The 24066-nt window shown below is 41.0% G+C and overlaps 1 protein-coding gene across 6 annotated transcripts in view; it reads left to right on the forward strand.

Annotated features, from left to right (window-relative positions):
- mctp1a (multiple C2 domains, transmembrane 1a) overlaps positions 1–24066 on the forward strand; it is a 179143-nt gene that overhangs the window by 79704 nt on the left and 75373 nt on the right. For 4 of the 6 annotated variants that reach the window (XR_007449595.1, XM_049579953.1, XM_049579955.1 and 1 more), the window contains exons 3-6: positions 13114–13256; positions 13484–13563; positions 16749–16860; positions 20897–20935. Coding sequence is in view for 5 of the 6 variants with exons in the window: in XM_049579953.1 (XP_049435910.1) it covers positions 13114–13256; positions 13484–13563; positions 16749–16860; positions 20897–20935 (374 nt within the window). In the remaining variant the exon portion in view is untranslated. The remainder of the gene's footprint in view (positions 1–13113; positions 13257–13483; positions 13564–16748; positions 16861–20896; positions 20936–24066) is intronic. The other 2 variants (XM_049579954.1, XM_049579956.1) reach the window with 1 other exon arrangement.

Consider the following 24066-nt stretch of genomic DNA (forward strand, 5'->3'; position numbering starts at 1 on the left):
ATTTCATCAGTGAGAAAATTGTTTGTGTTATTATGTAATGCTTAGATGGATTGAGTGTACAAAGAGCTGCCCCTGCAATATTTCTCTCAGTGCAGTTAATGCCTTTTAGATATGTGTTGTGAGAAAGATTAACAAGTCCGTTGGTGTTTATATTTGAAAGGAACAAGCACACTACATGCATGTTTTACTGCAGTAGGCTACTTTAATATCCAAAGCAATGAGTTCAACTTTTTTCTCATGGAGTATGATACTTATTTTTAGAACATGATATCACACTGTCCTCTGTAGAAATGTAATTACCTGCTCATATATTATCAGTTAATAATTCAGGACCGTTTGTCTTCCCTGAGCTGACACAGAAAGCTATTGATCATGAATGTGTAATGAGTATCTACAGATTAATGATGAGAATGGGGACACAGCATAATGAATTGGTCCACATGTCAGTGTGAAGCCATGTGACAGAAAAGAGCTTTTTATTTTAGAAATGTGCAGCTAATCACAACCCTGTATAATAATTATCATCCTTCAGCCTGCAGTCATTAACAAGCACCTTTCATTAGCTTGTTAAAAGGCCCTGACCAAGTTGGCGTGTGAAGTGGTGTACAGTTTGAACGTGACCTTTTCGTAATATTATGCCATTTTAAATGCAGTAGAAGCCTCGTCTCCGCGGCATACATATCACAGCACTGTCTGCTCTTCCTCCCACTGCCTCAGACAGACAGGAGTCATCCTTTGTTTTTCCAGAACCTTTTATACAAGGTCGAGGCCTCGTGTCTGACATTACTGTCAAGAGTCCTGTCTGTTCATTGCCCTGCTGTCTCTCAGAACAATGAACAAGGCAGGTGTGTGGCTTAACATATGTGTGTGTGTTTGTTTGTGTGACTACAGCGCTGACGACTAAGTGCATTAATCCTTTGCACTCGAGGCAGATAGTGACTTTGTGTGTTGAAAAGTGAGACAGGAAGAGTAATGGAGCGTTTGTCACTGGAATTGCCACTTCTCTGTGTATGGGTGCATCTGTGTGCAATAAATGCCTTGCACATTAATTGCATAAACTCATACGCAGGCACAAAGTTCATCTCCTTTCAAGACTTCCTCCTCATACGTGTGGAATAAATCAATCTCGAGTTATTGCTCTGGGGTTTGTCTGGAGCGTTCGGAGGCGTACTTGCAGGCTCTAGGGCCACTGCTGCCTGCCAGAGCAGCACTGGCATTTAAATGAAAGCATTAGACCATGGGTTCTCAAAGGTTTTACCCCGCATATCACCTCAGACAATATTAGCCTGTCAAAGTACCACCACTATGACCATAGTTACAAGACAGTCATGTATGCCTAACCTATTCAGCTATAGACAGTTCATGCAGACAGCAGGTTTATTCCCAGTCAGAATAATAATATTGTTGTTGACTGTTGTCAGTGACAGCCACACTGTACAAAGGAGTAGCACTAGAACACCAGTTGACACTTAACCTCTTTGACATAACTCTCATACATTGCATGGGCCAGCCCCTCACCAGAATCTGTGGAGACTGCACTGGCACTCAGTTGATTGTCGTCCACTTTACGTTCAACAGAGCTGCTTGAAATATTCTCCTCCTGATCCGCGCCTCTCTTCCCATTAGTTTCCACTTTTAACTCACTCATTTTACCTCCACTTACTATCTGGCCATTTAACATATTACTAATCATGGATGTGTGCACGTGTTTGTGAATGTGACATATGTTAATGGGTGACATAGAAACAAAAATACGGTAGGAAAGGCAAAAATTATTTTAAGTTACATTTCAGGGATCTCATAGTTCAAAGTTTTTTTATTCTAAATGTTGTAGTAATTTGATAGCATTATACATATTTACATTTATTTAACATATTTATTAAATATTTCAATCAGGAGAGACAAGTCTTTGGTGCTTGGACACCAGAGGGAGATATGTTGTGATCGAGGGACATGTGAGCAGCAGCAAGATAAATTCCCCCATGGAGTCCGAACACTGCTAGTGGTGGTGGTGGCTGCGCAACCCGAGGCGTGCTCAGTTTGGTAGTTTGGCAGACCGAGGTGCGCTGAGATGGGTGTGGCAGCGCAGCAGGGGGAGGTGTCAACAGATCCAGCTTGGTGCAGTGACAGTTTCGTGCCAAAAGGCTTCGCTGAAGGTGCACTAAAAGCTCACCAGCTGAAACCACGTCTACTGTCAGTGCAGGCGGAGCACAGCCGGTGTAAGCCGAAGTTTGGCTGACCGGCGGACAGTGCGCACACGTCACCAAAACCTCACAGGCAGGTTTCCAGAATATCAGGCACATTAACGATGCAATAAATACCCAAAAAGCCACTATTCAATGCAACTATCTGCAATCAGCACATAAATGTATCTCTATATCGACTGTCCCATCACATCTGATGTCAGATCAAAGGGGATTGGCACCGTTCGGCCCATTTGGTACACGTAATGGAAACCCAAACTGATTTGATTAACACAGCTGCAAACTAATGAGTTCACATCCCTCTCAGCCAACCACAAACAGCCACAGCATCAGATAGGGAGTATATATTTAGCATCTGTCATCTTAGAAAAGTCAAAAGAAAAGAAACAGAGTGAGACTGCGAGAGAGAAAGAGAGAGCGCGTGCGCACGAGAGAAACGCGACATTGATTTACAATTGTGGCGACCTCCTCCCAGGCTACCTTTGCATCATCAGCCCGTGGAGGTCTGCTCGCAGTTCCGTATATTCGGACACTGCGAGCTTGGATCTCCCGGACCAAAACATCAGTTTCCTCCTGGGAGAAGTTTGGCCGTCTGATGCTGATGCTCTCTTCCGCCATGGCGAATTGAGTAAACTCTCATTACGCCTTCACGCGGTGCATTTAAGGGCGAGGAGAGGGGCTCATTTGATTGGTGGGATGTGTGTAAAACCCACACCACGCCTTCTCTCCTCCCTCTTTCCGACTTGCGCAGGTAGGAGGGACGGAGGTGGGATAGAGGAGTAGCTGCGCCAGAGCGCACGGTGTGCCAAACTTGCAAAATCCGCCTGGCCACACCCATTTGGCGAAGCGCAGGTGCGCTGCGCGCCCACCTCGCCCGGTCTGCGAAACTAGAGCCCAAAGTCTGGCCTGGGGGCCATTGGTAGTCAGCGGTTCATTTAAATGGCCTAGAGCTTGTTGTTCCAAATATACTACATGCTGCCCACCACACAATACTGGTTAATCAAGCAAGAACACTGAATTTTTTCCGCTCCTCACAATGGCAAGACTACCATACAGTTTGTAGACATGCACCAAGTAGGAACTATGCAGACAAAACTAATGTGTTTTTCATAAATAGACAGCAAATAAGCAAATGAATTCCTAACGTACAGCAGATGTTTCCTGCTAGGTAGGAGACATGGCCACAACAAAAAAACGTAAAGCTCACAGCAAGGGTTGCCGCTTTCAAGAGCAGCAGAAAGTTGCTCCTGAAACCTTCCACTGCTAAGATTATATGGTTGCATTGCCTTATTTGTATGTTTTTGGGGTTTTTTAATAACCTGTGTGATGTGCTGGCCTCCAGGTATTTTCACATTATCTAACCTGGCCCACATTCTAAAAAGTTTGGACACCCCTGCACCAGATGCTCCATCATTTCTGCCACGTTAATGCTGCAAATCTTATTTTCATTTTACCATGAGGCAAATCGTGCTTCCTGAAGACTGAGCCGGCTGTCGGCTGATACAGTGAGAATATGTCAATGCCATAACTTTCACTAAGTACCTATGGCAGCAAGGAAATCAACTGGAAGTTAGTGTGATGATGTAATTTAATTTAGATGGCTGGAGGGGGGAGAGAGAGAGAGAGAAAAGAATTATGATGAGATGGAGAGAGAAAGGAAATTGTTTTGTGGAGGAAAAGACAGAGTGGAAACTAGAGAGCAGCAAAAGAAGTTTATTTCACAAATGCAGCAAAGCTCAAGAGGTAGATTGACATCAGCAAATGTGTCTTTGAAGATCAAACCAAATTTGGTGAATAAAAGAGACAGTTGGATTTTGTCAAAAAATAAAAGCTAAGGCAGATCAAAGACAAACATTTCCAGAAAATAACTCAACACAAAAAAATATGAATTGCTTTTACTCATGCATATCCCTTGAGTGTGAGTGTATGATGTGTATACACATTGCCTTCCATTTGTAATGACTGGCATGTTATAAATAGCTGCAGAAGTGTCTGCACTTTTATTAGCACAAGCTTCATTAAAATACAATTATGCATATTGCTACATTGGCAACGTGGGAATGCACTGATAGGCCAGTTTGCAGTCTGGACCGGATAAACTCAAGCATTATTACTTTGCTTTGTTCGTGAATATATGACAGAAAAATCCAGCAAATGGTATCAACATGCATCAGTGTGATGTGGCGTACTGTGTCTGTAAGTGTTAGCATGCTAGTTAGTTGTATTACTTTCTATTCAGAACCTTTTACTGTTAGATATCCCTACTCTTCTGCTTGTGTAACACATAGATGTTGCTGATTTTTCTGCCTTTTGTTTATCAAGTCATTGTGCACAATCAACAAACATGCAAGTCCTGATCATAGACTGTAAAAATAACGGATGTAGCTACAGTGATGTCACCCATTGGTTTGTGGACTTGTGTTTTGGAGCCTGGAGTTCAGCATTTCGGCCATCGCCATCTTGGTTTTTTGGATGCAGAAGTGAGCATATTTGGGCAAGAGGCTGCTGCTGTGAAGGAACAAGGGGTGGATCTGACTGAGATCCACAGGCTGTTTATTTCTGCTGTAAAGTTAGGCCTTTTAGCATAGGTGGATGGGGACTGACTCACTTTTGGAGCCAGCCTCAAGTGGCCATTCGAGGAATTGCAGTTTTTGGCACTTCCGCTTTGGCTTCATTTTTCAGCCCTGGAGGTTGCCACTTGGTCCATATGTACATGTACACATACATGCATACATCACATATGCATATAAAATACATACACTTTAACTGTGCATGTGCACAAGAACCTGACAGCAGAGGTAAAAGAAAAAAAAACGCCCCTTATTATGTGTTGAAAATGAGAAACAGTACTGCTGTGAAAGTAAGAAAGAAAGCAAGAGACTTTGGATTTGTATGCAAGTGGAATCAAGTATAACATTTTGACCAAACACTATACATTTTAGGTCGACAAGGTGGTGCTGTGGTTAGCATTGTCACCTCACAGACAGAGGGTTCCTGATTCGGACCCAGAGTGAAGGGTTCGAACCTTGGGGTGGGGGAGCCCTGCTGTGCAGAGGTTGCATGTTCTCCCCACGTCGGTGTGCATTTTCTTCGGGTACTCCAGCTTCTTCCCACAGTCCAAAGAAATGCAGGTTAGGTTAATTTGCGACTCTCAATTGCCCATAGGTGTGAATGGTTGTCTGTCTCTCTGTGTCAGCCCTGTGATAGTCAGGCGACCTGTCCAGGGTGTCCTCTGCCTTTCACCCAGTGTCAGCTGGGATAGGCTCCAGCTCCCCCGCGACCCCTAACAGGATAAACAGTTACGGAAAATGGATGAAGAGTTTGTGTCTAAGGCTAAGGATTAAAATTTTTTGTTTCTTAACCAATCACAATCAACTCCAGTTTCACTCTCATGTTGGAATGAGATGAGTTTCGTCCACTTGGTGTTTTGCCTTGCTATATTTGTGTGTGTGTGTGTGTGTGTGTGTGTGTGTGTGTGTGTGTGTGTGTGTTTGTGTGTGTGTGTTTTCCCTGGCACTGTATCTACAATTTTTTTTGTAGCTTTTTCTTGGATGTGTGCTGCATATGGTCTGACACGCGGTCGCTATCTTTTATAAAGTTTTGAACTCACCTAAAACTGGCGGAATGCCCGCGATCCCATTTGCATATTGATTTTTAAATGCCGGTAGAATTGCAACCTAATAAGATAGAGCAATAATTCTTTTTGCATTTAAAACTGGAGGAGTTGCTCTAACTTACCATGCATTCATTATGTCCCAGAGTGCTGTTTCCTTGCACTGACAGGTTTGTAGAAAAACAGTAAAAAGCGCTAAGAACAAAAACATTATAATCCTGATCGCGGGTATTCACAGCACTTCCTATGTTGGACTAAACGTCATCACATTGTGAGCATGAACTGTCACGTTATTTTCTTGCGTGTCTTTCTCGTGACACTACCCGCGGCAACAAGGAGTGACGTCATTTCCCGGGAAATTCCTCTCTTTCTTCCGCGGTAAATATTTCTCTCAGCTTGCAGTCACACACTCGCTCTCGTTTAGTAGTTTACTCTTTCACAACAACACTTAGACACACACACACACACACCAGACACTCACCACACACTTGCACACATATATTTATGGAACTGCAACAACCCGGACGCGCGAAATGGCTTTTCTCCCAGCGCGAAGCTTTCAAGCTAATTACAGCGTTGGATGAAGATTCAGTCCACTCATCTGGTCCGGATTCTGCTGACAGTGGTGATGACGCCGACCTCATCCAAAGGAGAGATCCTTCCTATGACATGTATGTATATATTCATGAAATATTGTTTGTTTATGAGTTAGAGTAAAGTAAAGAAAATATATATGTAACACAACTGAAAGCATTTTGCACTAAATATGCACCATTATTGTATTACTCTCATGCTGAACACATCTAACACACTGTGTAACATCTGTATGCAGAGTTAATGATGAGGAGGAGGAAGTGGGGGTCTCCTCGCCCTGCACCCCGGAGGGAGGCAGAGGGGGAGGAAGGAGTCCGTCTCCAGCAAACAGGCTCCAGGACAGAGACGCTCCCTGGTGATGCAGCTGGCTGGAGAACCGAAAAGGAGCCTGACATCTTGCCACATCCCCTACCACATTTTCTGCCCAAAAGGAGGCCAGGTGTGCAGCCACCTCTATCACAGTATGTGGACAATCCCTCTCCATCTGAGCTGTTCAGGATGTACTTTCACTGAGCTGCCATCAAAACACTGTGTACCAACACCAATAAAAATGCAGCAAAAATATTGCTCATCGTGGACTGGAACTCTCAGAAGACCTATCACAGCTCCCCTGGTGCTATTGAAAAGTAATGTTTGACTTTGAACTTTGGTTGTTCTATTGTAAATAGTTTATTTTGATGTACATGTTGTATTTTTTGCTAATTTTGCACAATGTGCATTTAACTTTTCGTTTGTCACATTTTATAAAAATGAGTGTATTTCAAAAATTAAGTTATGAAAACACTCAAAATAAATTTTCTGTGGTTTGAAAGGATTTTGTGCAACTTTTTTACATTTACAATTTTGAGGGATACTGCCATGATATTTCTGTATTTAGAAAAATATGTGTAAAAACAAGAACAATTTTCATTTTTTTAGTGGTTTATTGCACTTTTTAGCAATTTCTTTCATTAGTATGGACATATGTCCACACATATTATTAAAATTTGGGATTTAAGGGTTGTATTGATGTATAGCATATTAAAATACTCCAAAAAATGGCCCTACAGCAGGTAAAATTGTAAAGATATGCTCTGGCAGACTTGTTCTATGGTAGGTCATAAAGGGTTAATAAAGTCCTGCTGTACCCAGGAACATTCATAATGTAGCACAATGGGGTTGTTGTTTACATTTGGATCAAGGATTGTGCTTTCAAGCTTGCTGTTGTTGCACTCTCAGGTGTCTGGCAGACTAGCCTGGCTTACTGTCAGACAGACGCTGAGAAGTATTTTAATGGCTGCTGTCCATTAGGTGTTCAGCAGCGATATATGTGTGGTGGATTATGTTTTCAACTGCCTGTCAGGAAGACAGAGAGCAGCTATCAAAAACAAGTCTATCAGGGGCTTTTAGATCTGCCTATGCGCCACACCCAAGGCAAAATTACCTGCTGAGTGCGCCACTGGGTCCTCTCACAAGCACATTTATTTCTCCTCCCAGCTACTATTAAAGTGTTTAGTGGTTGGTTTTAATAGCATCATAAAAGATGAATAGATTAACACCTCGATATGAACCACTCAGTATCTCTTGGTGTCCTTGACAAGTTCTCCTCGCTCACTCACTTGCCCACTCACCCACCAGTCTGTTGACCCTGGGGTTACCTCAGAAAGTAGGTTTAGGAGGTCAAAGGAATACTCCAGTCCCCAAATGACCATTTGATAATCAATTATTTACTGTGTTAATTTGAATTTGTGAAGACAACTTTTTCTTTTCTTGCATGCCTGCTTTTGAACGAAGAATCCAAAATCAGAGAATGTATTCCTTTAACCAGGTCTTTTATATCAAAATTGAGAGAAATCCTGGAGTTGGGGCTCAAAGAAAAGCCCCATTACAGCATTCACTGTACATCAGTGTCCTCAAAAGTGAGCATGTGTGAGTGTTGTCTGACCAATACCAACATTTTTAATTGGAAGTCTACTTGAGGATAAGTTGTGTTTTATTGGACTTAACTCGATTGTTGGTTGGAGGTGTTTCGACTAGGACTGTCCGGAATGCCATTTTTTAACATTCGGACCTTCGGCAGAATTTGTGGCTGTGCTGCCTGCTCTCTCCGGTTTTACGCCAGGCTCAGCTCCTTTCAAAGACTCCTTGCGAAGCACTCCTCCGGGGTTTTTTCGGACTTAATTGTATTGCGAAGTTTTGCACAGCAGCAACCGGATCTTTGCTCTCAAACCACAAAAAAATGTGATGGCACAACAGTCTCCTTCAGTACATTATGCTATGCTTTCTTTTGATTTTCACATTGGCTAGTCATCCTGTTTAATTTGTATTCTGATTAAATCGGAACCGCTGAAACAAGTTGTAGGAAGCCTCTGCAAATAATTGGTTGCTGGCAGACATTCTGTGCTGGATAATGGTTAATCAGCAGTGCCGTGCACTGTAGAGCTGATGCGCTGCTGGTTCTGCCGGCCTGAATAGAATATAATGTCTACTGTTGTGTACACAGCCTTTATAGACTGAGCTGAGTAGTGATGCCGCGTCAACCCGTAACCCACGGGACCCGCAAATGGACCTGCGGGTTGGGCAGCAGTGATCGTCTGTTAAATCAGTCTGTAAATGATATTTTGACATTATTGGCTATTACTGTCATGGCATCCGAAGGTACTGATGCGTTGAGCAGGTGACAGTCCGCGGCCGTTTTCAAAACACACTTGTGTCACGCACTCCAAAAGAAACTTGTTGAAACTTTAAACAATAACTTATTGCACAAAACGGGGGAAACAAACGTTGACAAAAACGGTTCCATAATTCATATTAAATTCAAAAGATAACGAAAAAACAGCTACAAGTTAGAGGGAATAGTGATAAAGTGGTAAAACTTGGCACTGATCCACAGCCTCAGACGGATGCGCTCAAGCCTGCCGTGCACAAGCTGCGTTGGTAGGCGATACTACATTTTCACATTTTTAACAATGCAATTTAAAAGTTTTGATTTTTATTGATAACCTACATTTACCAACAACAAAAAGACTACACTTAGCACCAAAAAATATGTTAAAAAAAAATAAAAAAATGAATATCGAATACCAAATTTTCATAACGAATACCTACCCATAGAAACGAATATTCAAATATCCAAATATTTGGGTACAGCCCTAGTTTCGACCTGCTATTCTTGATGTTTTTCTTGTTAAACATCAAACTGCTGTCGTTTACTTTTAAAGTTATAGTTGAATCTTTTAACACCTACTTACAAGCTTTTCAAATCTCCTTTTGTGAACAGGATTTTACCTGGTACATTTAGCCCACACACCTCACCAGTAATGCCGCTCAGCCGTAGAAAGACAGAAAATCACTTGGTGCTCTCCATGGCTGCTCTTCAGCACCCAAGGCACCTATCTACCTTTGCCAGTTCATCAGTGTGTGACACATTGACTCTTTATACCCAGTCTCCCTTTACCCAGCACTTCCATTTCACAGCTGTCTGCCCGCAAGGTGGACAAACATTCAGGGTGCACCAATCCATCAGTCAGGGTCTTTAACCCCAACTGGTTTTAGGCATTCTCGTCAACCATTATTAATCCGTCTAAAGTTTAATGATTTATTGCTTATTGACCTGTCCACCCGCCGTCTCCTATGTGGGACGTGCACTCTCTTTCTTTATGAACTTTACCCAACTGTGGGAAATATTTTAAAAAATATGATATAAATGTCATACATGGTGGTTGATTTTCAAGAAAGCACCCCTGCAATCACTTCTCTGCACTGTACCCACGCTCACTCATATTCATCCACCACCCACCTACAGCACCAACCTTTTCCATTTCAGACTTCTCGGCCTGTGTGTGTTTATGGCACCATAAAGCTGGCACTGTGGGATGCAGAGACTCTGAGCCAGTGATGTGTGTCTGGGGAATATCGACCCGATGTGACGTAGAAAGAGTGAGAAAGAGGGTCGCTGGCGTTTTAGAGATAATTGGCGTTTGCCTCCACGATGGGCCCATTTCTCTTTGATCCTGTCATTAGATAGTTCATGAAGCATCACCTTATGTACATGATACACTGTGCTTCACTTCTTTTACAGGGAAATAGATTCCCCTTTAATTGCTTGTATTTACAAAATCCAGCTTTGTATTTACTGTCAGTTATGCCACACAGTAATGTCCTCCCAGACATTTCTAGCTGTATCTCTTTCACCTCCTGCTTTTCTCATCCTGTCACCTGTGTCCACTCGCTGCAGCTCTCCTGCAGTGATACGTCAAGCAGCAATATGTTTCTAGTATCTCTGCTGGTGTGCATGAGGGTGTTTAAATGTGAAGGATTGGACATTTGTTCCCAGCAGGCCGGTGTTAGTACATATTTTTCCTGCTCTCACATCAAAGCTTGCTGGCAGCTGAGAATCATGTCAGCAGTTTTTACTCAGACAAAGCTGGTGTCATACTTTTATGTTTATTGATATTAATAGCACTCTTGTTAGACTCAAATGACCTGTGATTATTTAGTATGGAGTGCATTTGAATACTATCCACAGTATAATGTTATATAGAAGTCTTAATCGTCACAGCCGTATGTTTGCTCACACTTCTTGTAATAACATCACTCACATAAGTCTTGTCATCAGCCTCTTTACTGCCTCTAATAAGCATCAGTAAAGTCATTATGTGAGAGTCAGGTGTTTGCACTTCTTCTCTTGATAATGATAGAACACAGCTCCATCTTGAACTAATGAGATGTGTGCAAACACTGAGCGAGCTCAATCTTCTGTCATCTAGTATCCCGACTGTCAGCCTTGTGTACGACATTCGTGGCTGTCTGCAGACAAAAGGGAAGAATATTATAACACATAAACCTCAAGATAATGTTTGCTTTCCACTCACATCATATATGTTGTGTACTGTACGGTGGATTCTGTATGTTTGCTTACATTCCTGTTACTGGCAGAAAGGATGAATCCCAGGCATAGAGTGAGAATTGTCTGATAATAGGATTCACCTATCTCCCTTGAGATTTGCTTGGTAATCGCCTTGGTTGCAGTGGATGATAACATGACACTGATTTGAAACACATTCAGCGAAAAACAAATGGATCAGCATGAGGTACCGTTTTACTGGAAATTGCCGCTCATAATCCTTATGGTTATGCACACTGCAAGGGGTGATGGTTAGGACAATGAGATAAAAGGCATGAGATTCTGGCATGCCAACGGTGGAGGGAAGGATGGCAGAGCTCAAAGTTGTATCTGTAATTTTGAAAGGGAGTATTTTGTCTTTGTAGTCATATAAGGTGTTGGTTCACATACATGCAGTGGAGCTGAAATATTATGGTCTCTCTGCGTTACACTGTAAAGGGAGAAACACAGTACTCATAAAATTATTATAATGAAAAGACAACAAGCTGTGTTATGTAATTTGTACGTGCTATATACAGTAATTATATACTGTATGTATGTGAAATGCCTACGATTAATCCTGTGATCAGGTCCCTTCGGCCACTTTATCTCAATCTGGACGTGAACAGACTGCCGAGCCGGTAAACCTGATTATCTCCTACACAAACTCAGGATGCAAACATTGCATCATGAATCCTTCCCAGTCGCCCTAAATTTGTGTTGTTGCTTGTAATTTCCATTCAGACACAGTCAACATTTGAACTTGTGTGTCTGAGGGAAGAAGAACCGCTTGGGATGCATGCTGAAATGTATCATCTGGACAGAATGTCACGGATACTTTATTTAATTTAATTTATTTTAACGTCATAGTCTCCGATTTCTTTAACTGACCTTGTTCTTTGCTTCTATGGTGTGTTTCTGTCTCGTGTCCTGGTTTTTCTTTGCCTGTCAATCCAATTGATTTTATCCTGTTTATGGACCTTGGGGAATAGGATGTTAGGATAAAGCAGAAATGGAGCAGACAGGAGGATCAATGCCCATTTATCAGGAAAGAAAAATGTAGATATAGAACAACATATCCTTTTGCCTCTCGGTCATCATAAGGAATGGCGAATACATAGAGATAATAAACTGGAGACCCGCTAGCCTGTTTGAGGTTCATGTATGTCTCAGAGTAAACTGTATGTACAGTATGTGTGTAAGTGCACATTTGTGTGTTTACATTTATGTATAAAATAATGTTAGTTTGTGCACTTTTTTTAGGTTGACATGTTTATAAGCATGCAAACACCTTTTATGCATAAAATGAAGAACAGTTTCAAAAGCATTTATTGATTCTACAAAACTGTTGGCACTTTTATAATATGACACCAATATAAATCAATGCTACCACCCAGTGGTCAAACAGAGGCACTGTATGGGATGCGTTCATCTGAGCACCCAGTGTTTTTAAAATCATGTGTCACATGACAACCGAATTATTCACGGGAGAGGATGAATGTTTTTGATATTAATAATAATAACAATACATTTCATTTGTATTGCACTTTACATTTTAGCAATCTCACAGTGCTGCAGAGCAGGATAAAAATAAATAAATAAATTAAAACGAATTATTAAAATGATTAGAGACAATAAATAGTTAAACGTTAATGTCAGTAACTACTTTATGATAATCCTTATTGTCTGTGCTACAATTTTACCAATGACATAAGCTAAAGAAGGTGACCTGCTTACACTTTCAATATGACCCTTTTCCTGAAAGGTAGACAGGCAGCATATATGATCACTTTGGTGTTACTCGTTGCTTAACAGTATTGCTTTGTGTTTCCCTGCAGGGACCAGTGACCCATATGTGAAGTTTAAGATTGCAGGGAAGGAAGTATTCAGGAGTAAGACCATCCATAAAAACCTCAACCCAGTGTGGGATGAGAGAGTAAGTCTTCTGGTGGAAACCCTGAAGGACCCGCTATATGTCAAGGTACAGCCAATGCATCCTGGACTTTAAATGTCAGTCTGCGGTAATATAATTTGCTGCTGTATATTGGATGACTGTAAAGTCTCAATGGACATGAGATCACTTTGCAAGCTTCCTTTTTATGCCAGGTATGATGATTCAATGTGAAAATAAAGGCAGGGGCAGATAACATTTGCAGTGTGGTGTTTAAGGTCTTCTGTTAACATTTACTGTGTATTGTCTCTTTGTAGGTTTTTGACTATGACTTCGGACTTCAGGATGATTTCATGGGCTCAGCTTACCTACACCTGGAGTCACTGGAACATCAGAGGTCTCTTTGTTTTTGTGTATCATTCACTTTTATACTTTCCACTTACACTTGCCCTCCTATTAACTTAACTGTTTCCTGTACTCTCTTGTCCATTGATTGTATTTGAAGTGCTGTAATCATAGCTGCATTTGCCCCACTAATGGGCATGTTCAGAGATGATGTGTTAAGATACAACAGTTGGGGGGATTAGGGATTTGGAAAGTCTAAGACAAACACCTCGCCAAGCTTCTTTCATTGCTTTTGATGCCGTCATTGTGATCAAATATAGCCTGTTGTCTCCCTCTAGTGGCAGTTACTTGGTAACTCACCTCAAACCTCATGAAGCGTAACAGCACTATATTCAATTTGGATTGCACAGAGAGGTATATGAGGAGGACTTTAATCACCAATCAAGTCCATAATTTATTCACTGTTATGTAGAAATACTACCATCTGTAGTGTAATCATTGTATCATCTGTAAACTTCATGTGTGCCATCTTTTTGGGGTCACAATTTTGAGTGCAAAATTATTTTTTAGGTGTTTTTTATTACTCTAGCTGATTACAACTCCTCTCAGGTGGAGGTTGGATCAGCTATGCTGGCAATACACCTTTTTCACAGCAGATGTTTGGCCTTTTAAAAGCATGAAAAGCACAAGTTTGATTATTAACACTGATGATGACTGCAGCCTATTCCAGTAAGCCATGCCAGTGAGCCAGCTAAATGGAAATCTTTAAATTAAAATGCTTCATATTAACACGAGAATGCTCTCTGTGTTCTTATCTATCAACATTGTGTGGATTAATGAAGTTTAGTTCACATTTTCATGTCCTCAAATACATTACTCTGTATTACAATAAATCCCAAAGGGCTGTTGAGCTGCTCATCACAACAGGATTAGTCTTGCATTGTCAGAACTGTCTCGACGTTACCTGCTGTGTTTACCAACATCTCACTTAACAGCACCATAAAAAATTCATAACTTCTGCCACGGCTTAGTGTTAGTACATGTATATTTAAAGACCTGGATAACAACTTGGGAGTGATAGGAGGTTACAATCTACAGTCTTGAGTTTAGGGATACACCAAACTAACACTGATACCAGGGTCGATACTGACTCAAATTGCTTGATCAGGTATCATTGTCAATTAAATTCAGTTCTATGTTTACTAGGGTTGAGCCAAATACTTGAATGAAAACAGTCTCCAGTAGGGACAGGGTTGGAGAGTATCAGAACAAATAATTAAGTCACGTATTAAAAAGGGAAATTGTGAGTAGCTTTATTTCGTTACAGTTGCAGTTTGAATTGGTGGTACTGAAGCTGAATACAGTTATTGTATTTTGAAACAGATAACTTGAAGAGATGACTTTATTTGTTTTGTTTACTTACTCTGACAACATGTCCTAACTGAATGCAGTGCGAGTTGCGTCAGTTTGATAGCATTGTTTTTACTGGAATGTTGCAACTGGCCTCGAGCAACACAGCACTGCTATTATGAACTGAACTTTTGTCATGCATCTTGTTTGTATTTATTCATGCCACTGGCTTTGAAAGCTTTGCAATAGACAAGGAATGGCTGTTCATGAAGTCGAAATGAGATGTTAGCTGCACAACACCTGCTCCTGGCACTACAAAAACCCAAATAGGGTGGTTGCCGGCTAGACTGAGATCGCAAGGGAGCACATAGAATCTGGTGAATGACCATTGCTAATAACAACCTACCTGCTGCTGGCTAGTACAAACATAAAAAGATAACAGGTACTTGCCCATCTTTTAAGTGGTTACGTCTCCAGCTGAGGCACAGCTGATGTAACGGAAGTGCATATTTAACAGATGCATTGTGGACAGAGAGCAACGCTAAAATTCATATAAGCCACACATTTCCCATTAACAGATTTTTAAAAAGTGTGTGAAGTGCACCTGCTACATGACTAAGGCAGAGCAGATGCACAGCCAGAACACTGTCCTATGTTTTTTGTTTTAAGAGTATGTTTCTTTGTTTGAATAATGTACAAATGTTTACATTCTGTGTTACAAATTACATTTTAGAGCATTCAGTAATCTGTTGTGGAATATGTTACACAAGAATACAAGAATTATCTGAGTGAAATGTGTCAATATCCGTACTGGTGATGAAGGAAAATCCTCATTTGAGTGACTGTGTTCTACTTCTTGTTCTTGTGGGCATGATCTGAAGCTCCATTCTGACATTGTTCTGTAGTAGTTTTCTGATAAGTAGTAAATGATCTTCAACCTCTGATCAACCTATATCAATTTTGGGATCAAAATAACAACTTCTGGTTGAGTCACACCAATGTCTGGTTTAAACTTTACCCACCTCTAGTTAAAACGCTGCCCATTTCAAGTACATATATAGATACAGCCAACTTATGTGGCTGAACTAATACAGATACAGATAACGGTGTACTCGGCCATCCCTAATGTTTGCATCTGATTACATGTGTGCGTACTATGTCACATGTCAGCAAACCACAGAGATTAGGTAGCTAACAACAAACATGTCAGCTGTTTTGAGGTATTTCATTTTTTTATTTTGTATTTATTTGTTACATTTTATTGTACAAAGTTGGGCAAGCGATGGTTAAGTCAAGCCTCTGCACATGAAAGAATTGTCCCAGTCACATCCACACAGCAAGGCATACACCTTATTAATTACACACTGGTGTTTGTTAGCAGTTTTAGCCAATATCCAAAAGCCAAGCTATTGATGCTAGTTGAGCTTTGGTGGCGGGCACCCATTTTGTTTACATTTGAATCAGGGATTGTGACTTTAAACTGGTCAGGTCTAAACTGACTTCAGCTCGCAGTGACTTTTGTTAGTGTGCTAAGGGTTTAGCGAGGCAGGTAATATTTATTACCTTCCTCATGCATAATTAAAGATTGTTAGCCAGGTTGACTGCTTGTTGTGATTGTAACTTACTACAAACGGCAAGAATGGCAGCTAGTAGGAAGAGAGCAAGGAATGTCACAGCTTGTTGGGCAGGTTATCTCTGCACATCCATTGATTCAGACTTGAACTGATTAAATATGTGTATCCACTTTACATTAAGATGGGGGTGTGCGCGTAATGCATGCATTCATTCAAATGCACATAATATGGAATTCATGCCCTTCATGCATATGAATGTACAGTATTTATGTAAGCACTTACAGTTTGAATTTCTTATTGTGCTTCCCTGAAGGACACTGGATGTGACGCTGGACCTGAAGGACCCACAGTACCCTGAACATAACCTGGGCAGCCTGGAACTAGCTGTCACTCTGTCACCGAAAGAGGGAGAAATGAAGGATGCTGTAAGAAAACTATATGACCTTTCAGTGAGATTACTCATTCATCTCTGTCTCTCCCTGCACACACTACATTTCCTCCTCATTCAGGGGAATCATACCCTTCTATCTTACTTGCACCACTGTACATCATCTGTGATGTCACGCGAAGATAAAGAATAATATGCCAAATAGAACTTCTGAGGATCTATGTTAAAGCTACAGTTGGTAGCTCATGTTTGCTGAAACTGTCACTATGTATACGCATAGTATTATATGAGACAGACCTGTTCCATTTATTAGAATCTACCATGACTCACAGAAAACAACCAATCAGAGCTGAGGAGTCTCTGAAGAAACACACCACCCCTGTCATTTTCAACGTACAACCCCACTTGGTGGCTAGAAGCGTGTCTGCGCTCCTGGACGCACTGCCGTGCGGCACTTCACACCACTGTCAGATAAAAACATAGAAATATCACGAGCTAAACAACCCACAATCCCATCTTTATAGACAATGGCCAAAAAGACACTGCTTGCCGAATCAGAGCTCTGGAGATTGGCAGGTCAGGTGAGAAATTAAGTTTAATTAGGGGCTGTCCACACGTGATTTCAAGCTAATGCAAAAGTGGAGGAAGTAGATCTTTCATTAAATGTAGTAATAACTTTGCATGGTCGTCTGTTGACGTGCCATTGCATTTTCAACTCAACACAGCTGTCAATCATGTCAATCGCTGCTCATGAACTGCAGTCAAAATCTCAACCTATGTTTCTAGAAACATATTTTAGTGCACTGTTTAGCTGTAGAATGAGAAAGATTGTGATGCAGTCGCCATGTTGGAAAGAGTCAAGCTGAAAACTCAAAACCACCCACCAGGCACCCACTTTCTCAGTTTACAGCTAAACAGTACACTAAAATGTGTTTCTGAAAATATTTGAGGTAATAAATAAACAATGCAGTAACAGAGTCTTGATTCATATTTGATCCGTGCTGACAGCTTGACTGCAGTTCACGAGCAGTGATTGACATGATTGACAGCTGCTTTAGAAACTCGTCTGCTTTGATTGGTTTGCGCCTTGAGCCGCGGTAGATTATAGCAAATGCCATAAGAAGCATGAGTGGGAGGAGAAACCTGATTTTTTTTTTTCACAGATCATCTGTCTCATGTACTTTGTGAATATACTGATAGTTTCAGCAAATATAACAAGTTATTTTTACAGAAGTTGCACACTACAGCTTTAAGCATAACTGCTTTTCAGTAAAAACAAACAAAAAACAGTTTTGAATTTTTCATAATATTCATAATTTAAGTTCAGCAACAGTGTTTGCCAGGTCAAAGATTTGTTTCTACATCAGGTGCCCAGGCAGGCTGTGTTGAACTGGAATGTGCTGGCTTCAGTCAGCCTTACTTGCTGGAAACTCTTCAACTCAGCAAATGCATATGCATAAACACAAGTGTAATTAATATGTTCTGTGGAAAAGTTCCATGTTCAAAGATTCTCTCTCCTAATTATGTTGGCTCGTGCCTCTGCGGACATGCTCAGTGTTTCAGAGTTGCATTTATTTCTGTTCAATTATTTGTTTGGTTAATTGGACCCCTGCATGCTCGATCCGAAACAAGGCAGAGTCATGTGGGAAATACTTTATTCCTTTTGATCTGATGTCTTAATTCTGCTGCTTATTTAGTACTGTAGTTCAGAGAGTCCACATTTGACAGAACAAATAAACTCTATTTAGGTTAAGCATCATTTTGGATCTCTCCAACTGTGAAGAAAATGAGTACAAGGTTACACCAGTACATTCTGGATGGCTCTCTCTGTTGCCATCTACTGGTATGAAAAGGTGAGGAAAAACACAGAACTTCTAAATTAGTCCTTTACTGAACTGCTAGTAGTCTGGGGATTTCGGTAATCATGCAGCATTAACAATGGGTATGTATGATGACCTGCGTTATATGCTGTGTGCTTTCAAGTTCACGAGTATTGTATGACATGAGGGAGTTGTGTGAGTTTCTTTGTGCACATGTAACCAGTCCTCTCATGTAATGATTATTTCTGTATTTGAAACTTTTGCATTAATGACTATATTTAACTCAAAGAAGCAGAAATAAGCCACATTTATCCCAGAAATAAATTGTAGCCAGAGAGACATGCGACAAGACCTTCAACAAATCTGCATTTTTATGACATGTCTGTAATCCTCACTCTCATGCCTCGCCAGTGCAACAAAACTTTTGTGTACAGTGAAGTACAATGTTTAACTGTTTTTCAAGGATTCTCCATTAAACAAAGAAGTAAAAACTATGCAACTCAAACAAGGCAGCAGCTATCAGTCCCTACTCCAATCCTGTCTTTCTCTGGGTCCAGGAATGGAAATGTAATTTGTGAAAGTATCAAGTATATAAATGATGGTTACACTGTATGAGAGGCACAAACTGCAGCTACTGTTATGTACATTTATGCACTAATCAGCTACAACATTATAACCACTGACAGGTGAAGTGACTAACATTGGTCATGTGTAACAATGCGGTTGTCTGCTGGGAAATTTTGGGTCCTGGCGTTCATGTGGATGGTACTTGACGCACACCACCTACCCAAACACCGCTGCAGAGCAAGTACACCTTCTCATGTTAATAGCAGTGACGGATGGCAGTGCCTCCCAGCCGGACAGTGCACAATGATACACAGTAAAAACTGCTCAGGAATGGCCTGAGGAACATGACAAAGAGCTCAAGCTGTCAACCTGGCCTCCAAATTCCCAAGATCCCAATCTGATAAAGCATCATTGGGATGTGCTTGCACTCCACCTCACAACCCACAGGGCTCAAAGGATCTGCTGCCAGCACCCTGGTGCCAGACACCACAAGACATCCCCAGAGGTCCTGTGTCCATGGTCAGACACAAGTCCGATCCAAGGAGGCCCCTGCGTGGTTCGGCCTCAGCTTTGGAGTCCTGGTATATCCCATGGATGCTCAATTGGATTTGGATTTGGGGAATTTTGAGGCCAGTGGCGTCCACATGACTGATAGAACCAGAGATTTCCCAGCAAAATAATGCATTATAATGACATAATCAGTGTTATACACTTCACCTGTCTATGGTTTCGATTTTGTGGCTGATCAGTGTTTGTGTGTGTGTGTGTGTATGAGTGCATGTCTGCATATGCAAATACCATATGACATAACACCATGTGACTAGTAAGAGCGCTTCTTATACACTCTTTGCTCACTTAACTTGCATGAATGACAGCTGCCGTTGTGTATAACCACCCCCCCTGCACCAGGCCAGGGCTAACATCTGAACTTCATGTACCCCATCCCAACTGTAGCTTTGAAGCTACAGTTGGTAACTTTGTATAAAAAAATAACTTTTTTATATTTGCTGAAGCTTTCACTATGTTCACACAGCAGTGGATGAGACAGATAATCTGTGAAAAAAATCATACACCTCTGCCTATACTCTACTGCCTTGTAAAATTTCTAATTTCCTTACTGCAAGTGAATGAAAACATCCTGAGGAGCAGAGGAGTCTCTAAGGCAAAGTCAGTCAAGTCAGTAATCGCTCAAGAACTGTGGTCAAACTGCATTGCCTATTTCTTGCTGTAGATGTTTTCAGAAACATATTATAGTGTACTGTTTAGCTCTAACATGAGAACGTTTGTGAGCTGGCTGTCATGTTGGACTCCATCCACTCCTTTCTCATTTGACAGCAAAACAGTACACTAAAATATGTTCCTGAAAACATTTCCGACTAGAAATAGACAATACAGAATCTTGATCCATACTTGATCAGTGCTGCCTAGTTTGGCAGTCAGATGGCAGTCATGGAGTGATTGACATGAACTGATTCATTAGAGGTAGTAGGAGGGGAGGAGGGATAGGAATTCTTTCCACATACTATCTGTTTCATGTACTTCTATCAGAACATAGTGACCGTTTCAGCAAATATGACACCAAGTTATTTTCATAAAAGTTACCAACTGTATCTTTAACCTCTGACCCTGCAGCTCTAAGGGGGAGACAGTGGGGGGCGCTCTGTAACAGCTTTGTCTCATTTACAGACCATGCTTTTGAGAAGGAACTGGAAACGATCTAGTAAGGTAAACTAAAACAGCATGTAACTCCCCCACCCACACAACTTCCGAGTGTACTGTAACCCCACTACCGACCGCACTGCACCGCACCTTTCCTGCACTCTTCACTTGTGTCCTGGTTCATGGATGGAGTCTCCCTGGCCCTCTCCTTTCCTCCTTCCTTTTCCTTCGTCCACAGTGGTATTGGCGGTGTTTCTTTTCTTTTTTTTTTTTTTTATCAGTTTTTAATTTCTCATTGTCACGAGCTTATTTTCCACGAGCTGCAATATACCACCTGCTACTTACATCACCTGAGAGAATGTAAACAATTTCTTTTTCTTTCTTTTTTTTTTGGAATGCAAATGTAATTAAGCCTAAAGGTAAACTGTATTTACATGTGTGAAGGCAAGTCATAAGTCATGTAAAGATACACAAGGGGTGGAAGTAATGCACTGCGATTGCGGCCATTGGTATAGGGGATTTTTTTGTTTATTTCACTTTTTGGATTATGTTTACATATTTAGTGTTTCAGGTTTAGATCAACTACAATCTGGAGTCAGTTACTGTGAAGTAACTGTGTATGTTTTCCTGAAAATCTAGATAAACTATATTAAACTTTGTCCTTTAAAGCTGTTTAAATTATTCCGTGATGTATTTGTGGTACTTCCACCTTTGGTCTGCACAGTGTATTGCAGCTGCTTTGTAGGAAAATATAGCAACTGATTTGTTTTCAGGGGTTTTTAAGGAGTCCTGTGCAGCAAATCAACTGTGACATAAAACAGTTTGTTGATTGTTGACTTTGTGGACAGATTATAGGACACCCTTAGACCCCTTTGCATCAGCTGTAATTCTCTGATGTTCACATTATTTTAAGTTCTCATCTTGCCATACATAAGAGACTGCTACCTTTTGGTTTCATTTTCTGTGGTTCTTGTTGGCTGTCAGGTTGAACAGAAGGCATGCCAGTCGATGCTCTGCTGTTTTTTACTGGCTCATGCATGAAGCACTTGCTTTATTTTTTGTCAAATACAGTAGTATTAGAATCAGGGACACATTTGTGAACACAACTGGGTTTATTATGTGTCACTATTATTGAGGTATTTTGTTAGTTATCTCAGTTTTACTTTTAGTCGATCTCCGAAATCGCAGTAAGAAGCACTGAATGTTTCCTTAACTAACAGCAAAAAGTTTGATATCCTACCAAGAGACACAGATCCACATTTGAAGTGTGTTGGTCAGAGCTGGGCAGACGTCCTGCTGTATCGTGCTTCCCCAAACCGAGCCTTTGAAGCCTCCAAACTGGGCCACCCTGCCTGTGACTCGGGAATTAGCTCAAACACTAACTAGCTACTGTGCTACCCCACTGAAAAAGGCGCTGCTCCTGAGTGCCTCCCTGCCTCCGTGCTCAACTGTATACAAGTGCGCGGCTATTTTTACACAACCACTTCTTTTTAATGAAGCATCCATGAGTGTTGAACCCACAGCAGAAGATGCAAACTATTCAAGAAGTAGTTTGAGATAATGATTATGAGTCAGATGCATATTAAATCCAGGTTTCTCTAACTTTACCACCAGGCAAAATGCTTATTTTGGCACTTCAAACGTTTTTATTCTTCCAAAGGGCTGACAAAAGTTGTGTGCGAGGCTGTGTTAGTTCTTAAACTGAGCGTTAGTATCTCTTATAAGACTTTCAGCCTCCGAACATCTCTGTGCGTGATCTCTCTCATGCTGCGCTCCGGCAGAGGGAGCGGATTCCCAATCCAAATAGCCCATGGTTTTCTGTAACAAGAAATATGTAGCAACAAAACAAGGAAACAATTAGGATTGTGCTCGCGTAGGACATAACGGCGACCTCTCATCATTAGCATACAGTGTGTTAGCAGCAAGTGAACAGGAGAAATGAAAGATGTGGGAGTTGCAGTATGGGAGGTTGGCTGTATTGCAGGGAGCCATTCGCATTGTTTAATGTCTGGAGAATGGAAATTAAGAGGCTCCGTCTCCAGATCAAAGGCCTGCGCTCGCAAGGCAGGGTTTGTTCAGAGTTTAATGAAATTCACCCGCAAAACAAAAGCTATGCTAATAAATTCTCCCTAACGAGGAAGGAGGAGAGGGAAAGGCAGAGAGAGAGAGAGAGAGAGAGAGAGAGAGAGAGAGAGAGAGAGAGGGGTGTATTTGTTTGACAAATAAATACCCTGCTCTTTGTTTTAGTGAAGGATACTGACATGATTCAAAGAGAGGTTAAATAGGCCTGTAAGTGCTGAGAAAACTGTTGGATAAAAAAACAGTCTTAAAATATGGAGAATCATCAATCTGAATTTGCAGCGCTGTCAAGCTACAGTACAGCCAGATGGAATACGAAATTTATGGAGCCACACTGGAGCAGCATTTCAGTGGTCTTCCCGTTTTGGATAAGACAATCTACAGATCACTCACCTATTCATTCACTTTTTTATGTTGAGAATTTGTATGAAAAAGGCCAAACTGATGCAGTGACACGTACAGTCTTGTGCAGTAGGGGTGTAGCTGTACAGTAGTCTGGATCGATATATTGTTTCAATGATCAATGAACCAGTATCAAAGTGTACGTTGGTACATATCCTTATTTTTAAGACATGCCTTTATTTTGAAATTCCCATAGCACATCTGTGTCACCATTTCCATTTACTGGTATCGTCTCATATTGATCACAGGCCCCTGCATTGAATCGAATCAAAATTGTAAAGTGGCAGACTTTGTAATATCAGCAAATATTGTATCATTGTCCAAAGAATACTGTATCATAATGAAACTGATTTACAACCCTACTGCGCAGACTTTAGTCTACAGCAGCAGCATTCCCCAAGAAATTGTTCACCTTGATTTACTCGTGTGATATTTTATGTTCTGTAATGTGTAGTGATGTTCTGGCATGTCAGGTGAGCTCACATGTTGGGTTAAATTGTGTTGAATTATCTCATTTTCTGTTAAAGTGTTTTCTTGTGTGTTTTGCCTGCCCCTCTCTGTGTCGTCTTGATGTGTTTGCAATTGCTTTTTTTTCCCCCTGTCGACTGAGTGTACACAAGGCATAATTCTATCTTGGGTTTAATTAATGTATATGTATGTTTACTTTGTGGGTGTTTGTTTGCATACTTGTGTATATATATATAAATGCACATGTG

The sequence above is a fragment of the Epinephelus fuscoguttatus genome, linkage group LG6, assembly GCF_011397635.1.
Source record: "Epinephelus fuscoguttatus linkage group LG6, E.fuscoguttatus.final_Chr_v1".
In the NCBI taxonomy this organism is placed as follows: Eukaryota; Metazoa; Chordata; class Actinopteri; order Perciformes; family Serranidae; genus Epinephelus; species Epinephelus fuscoguttatus.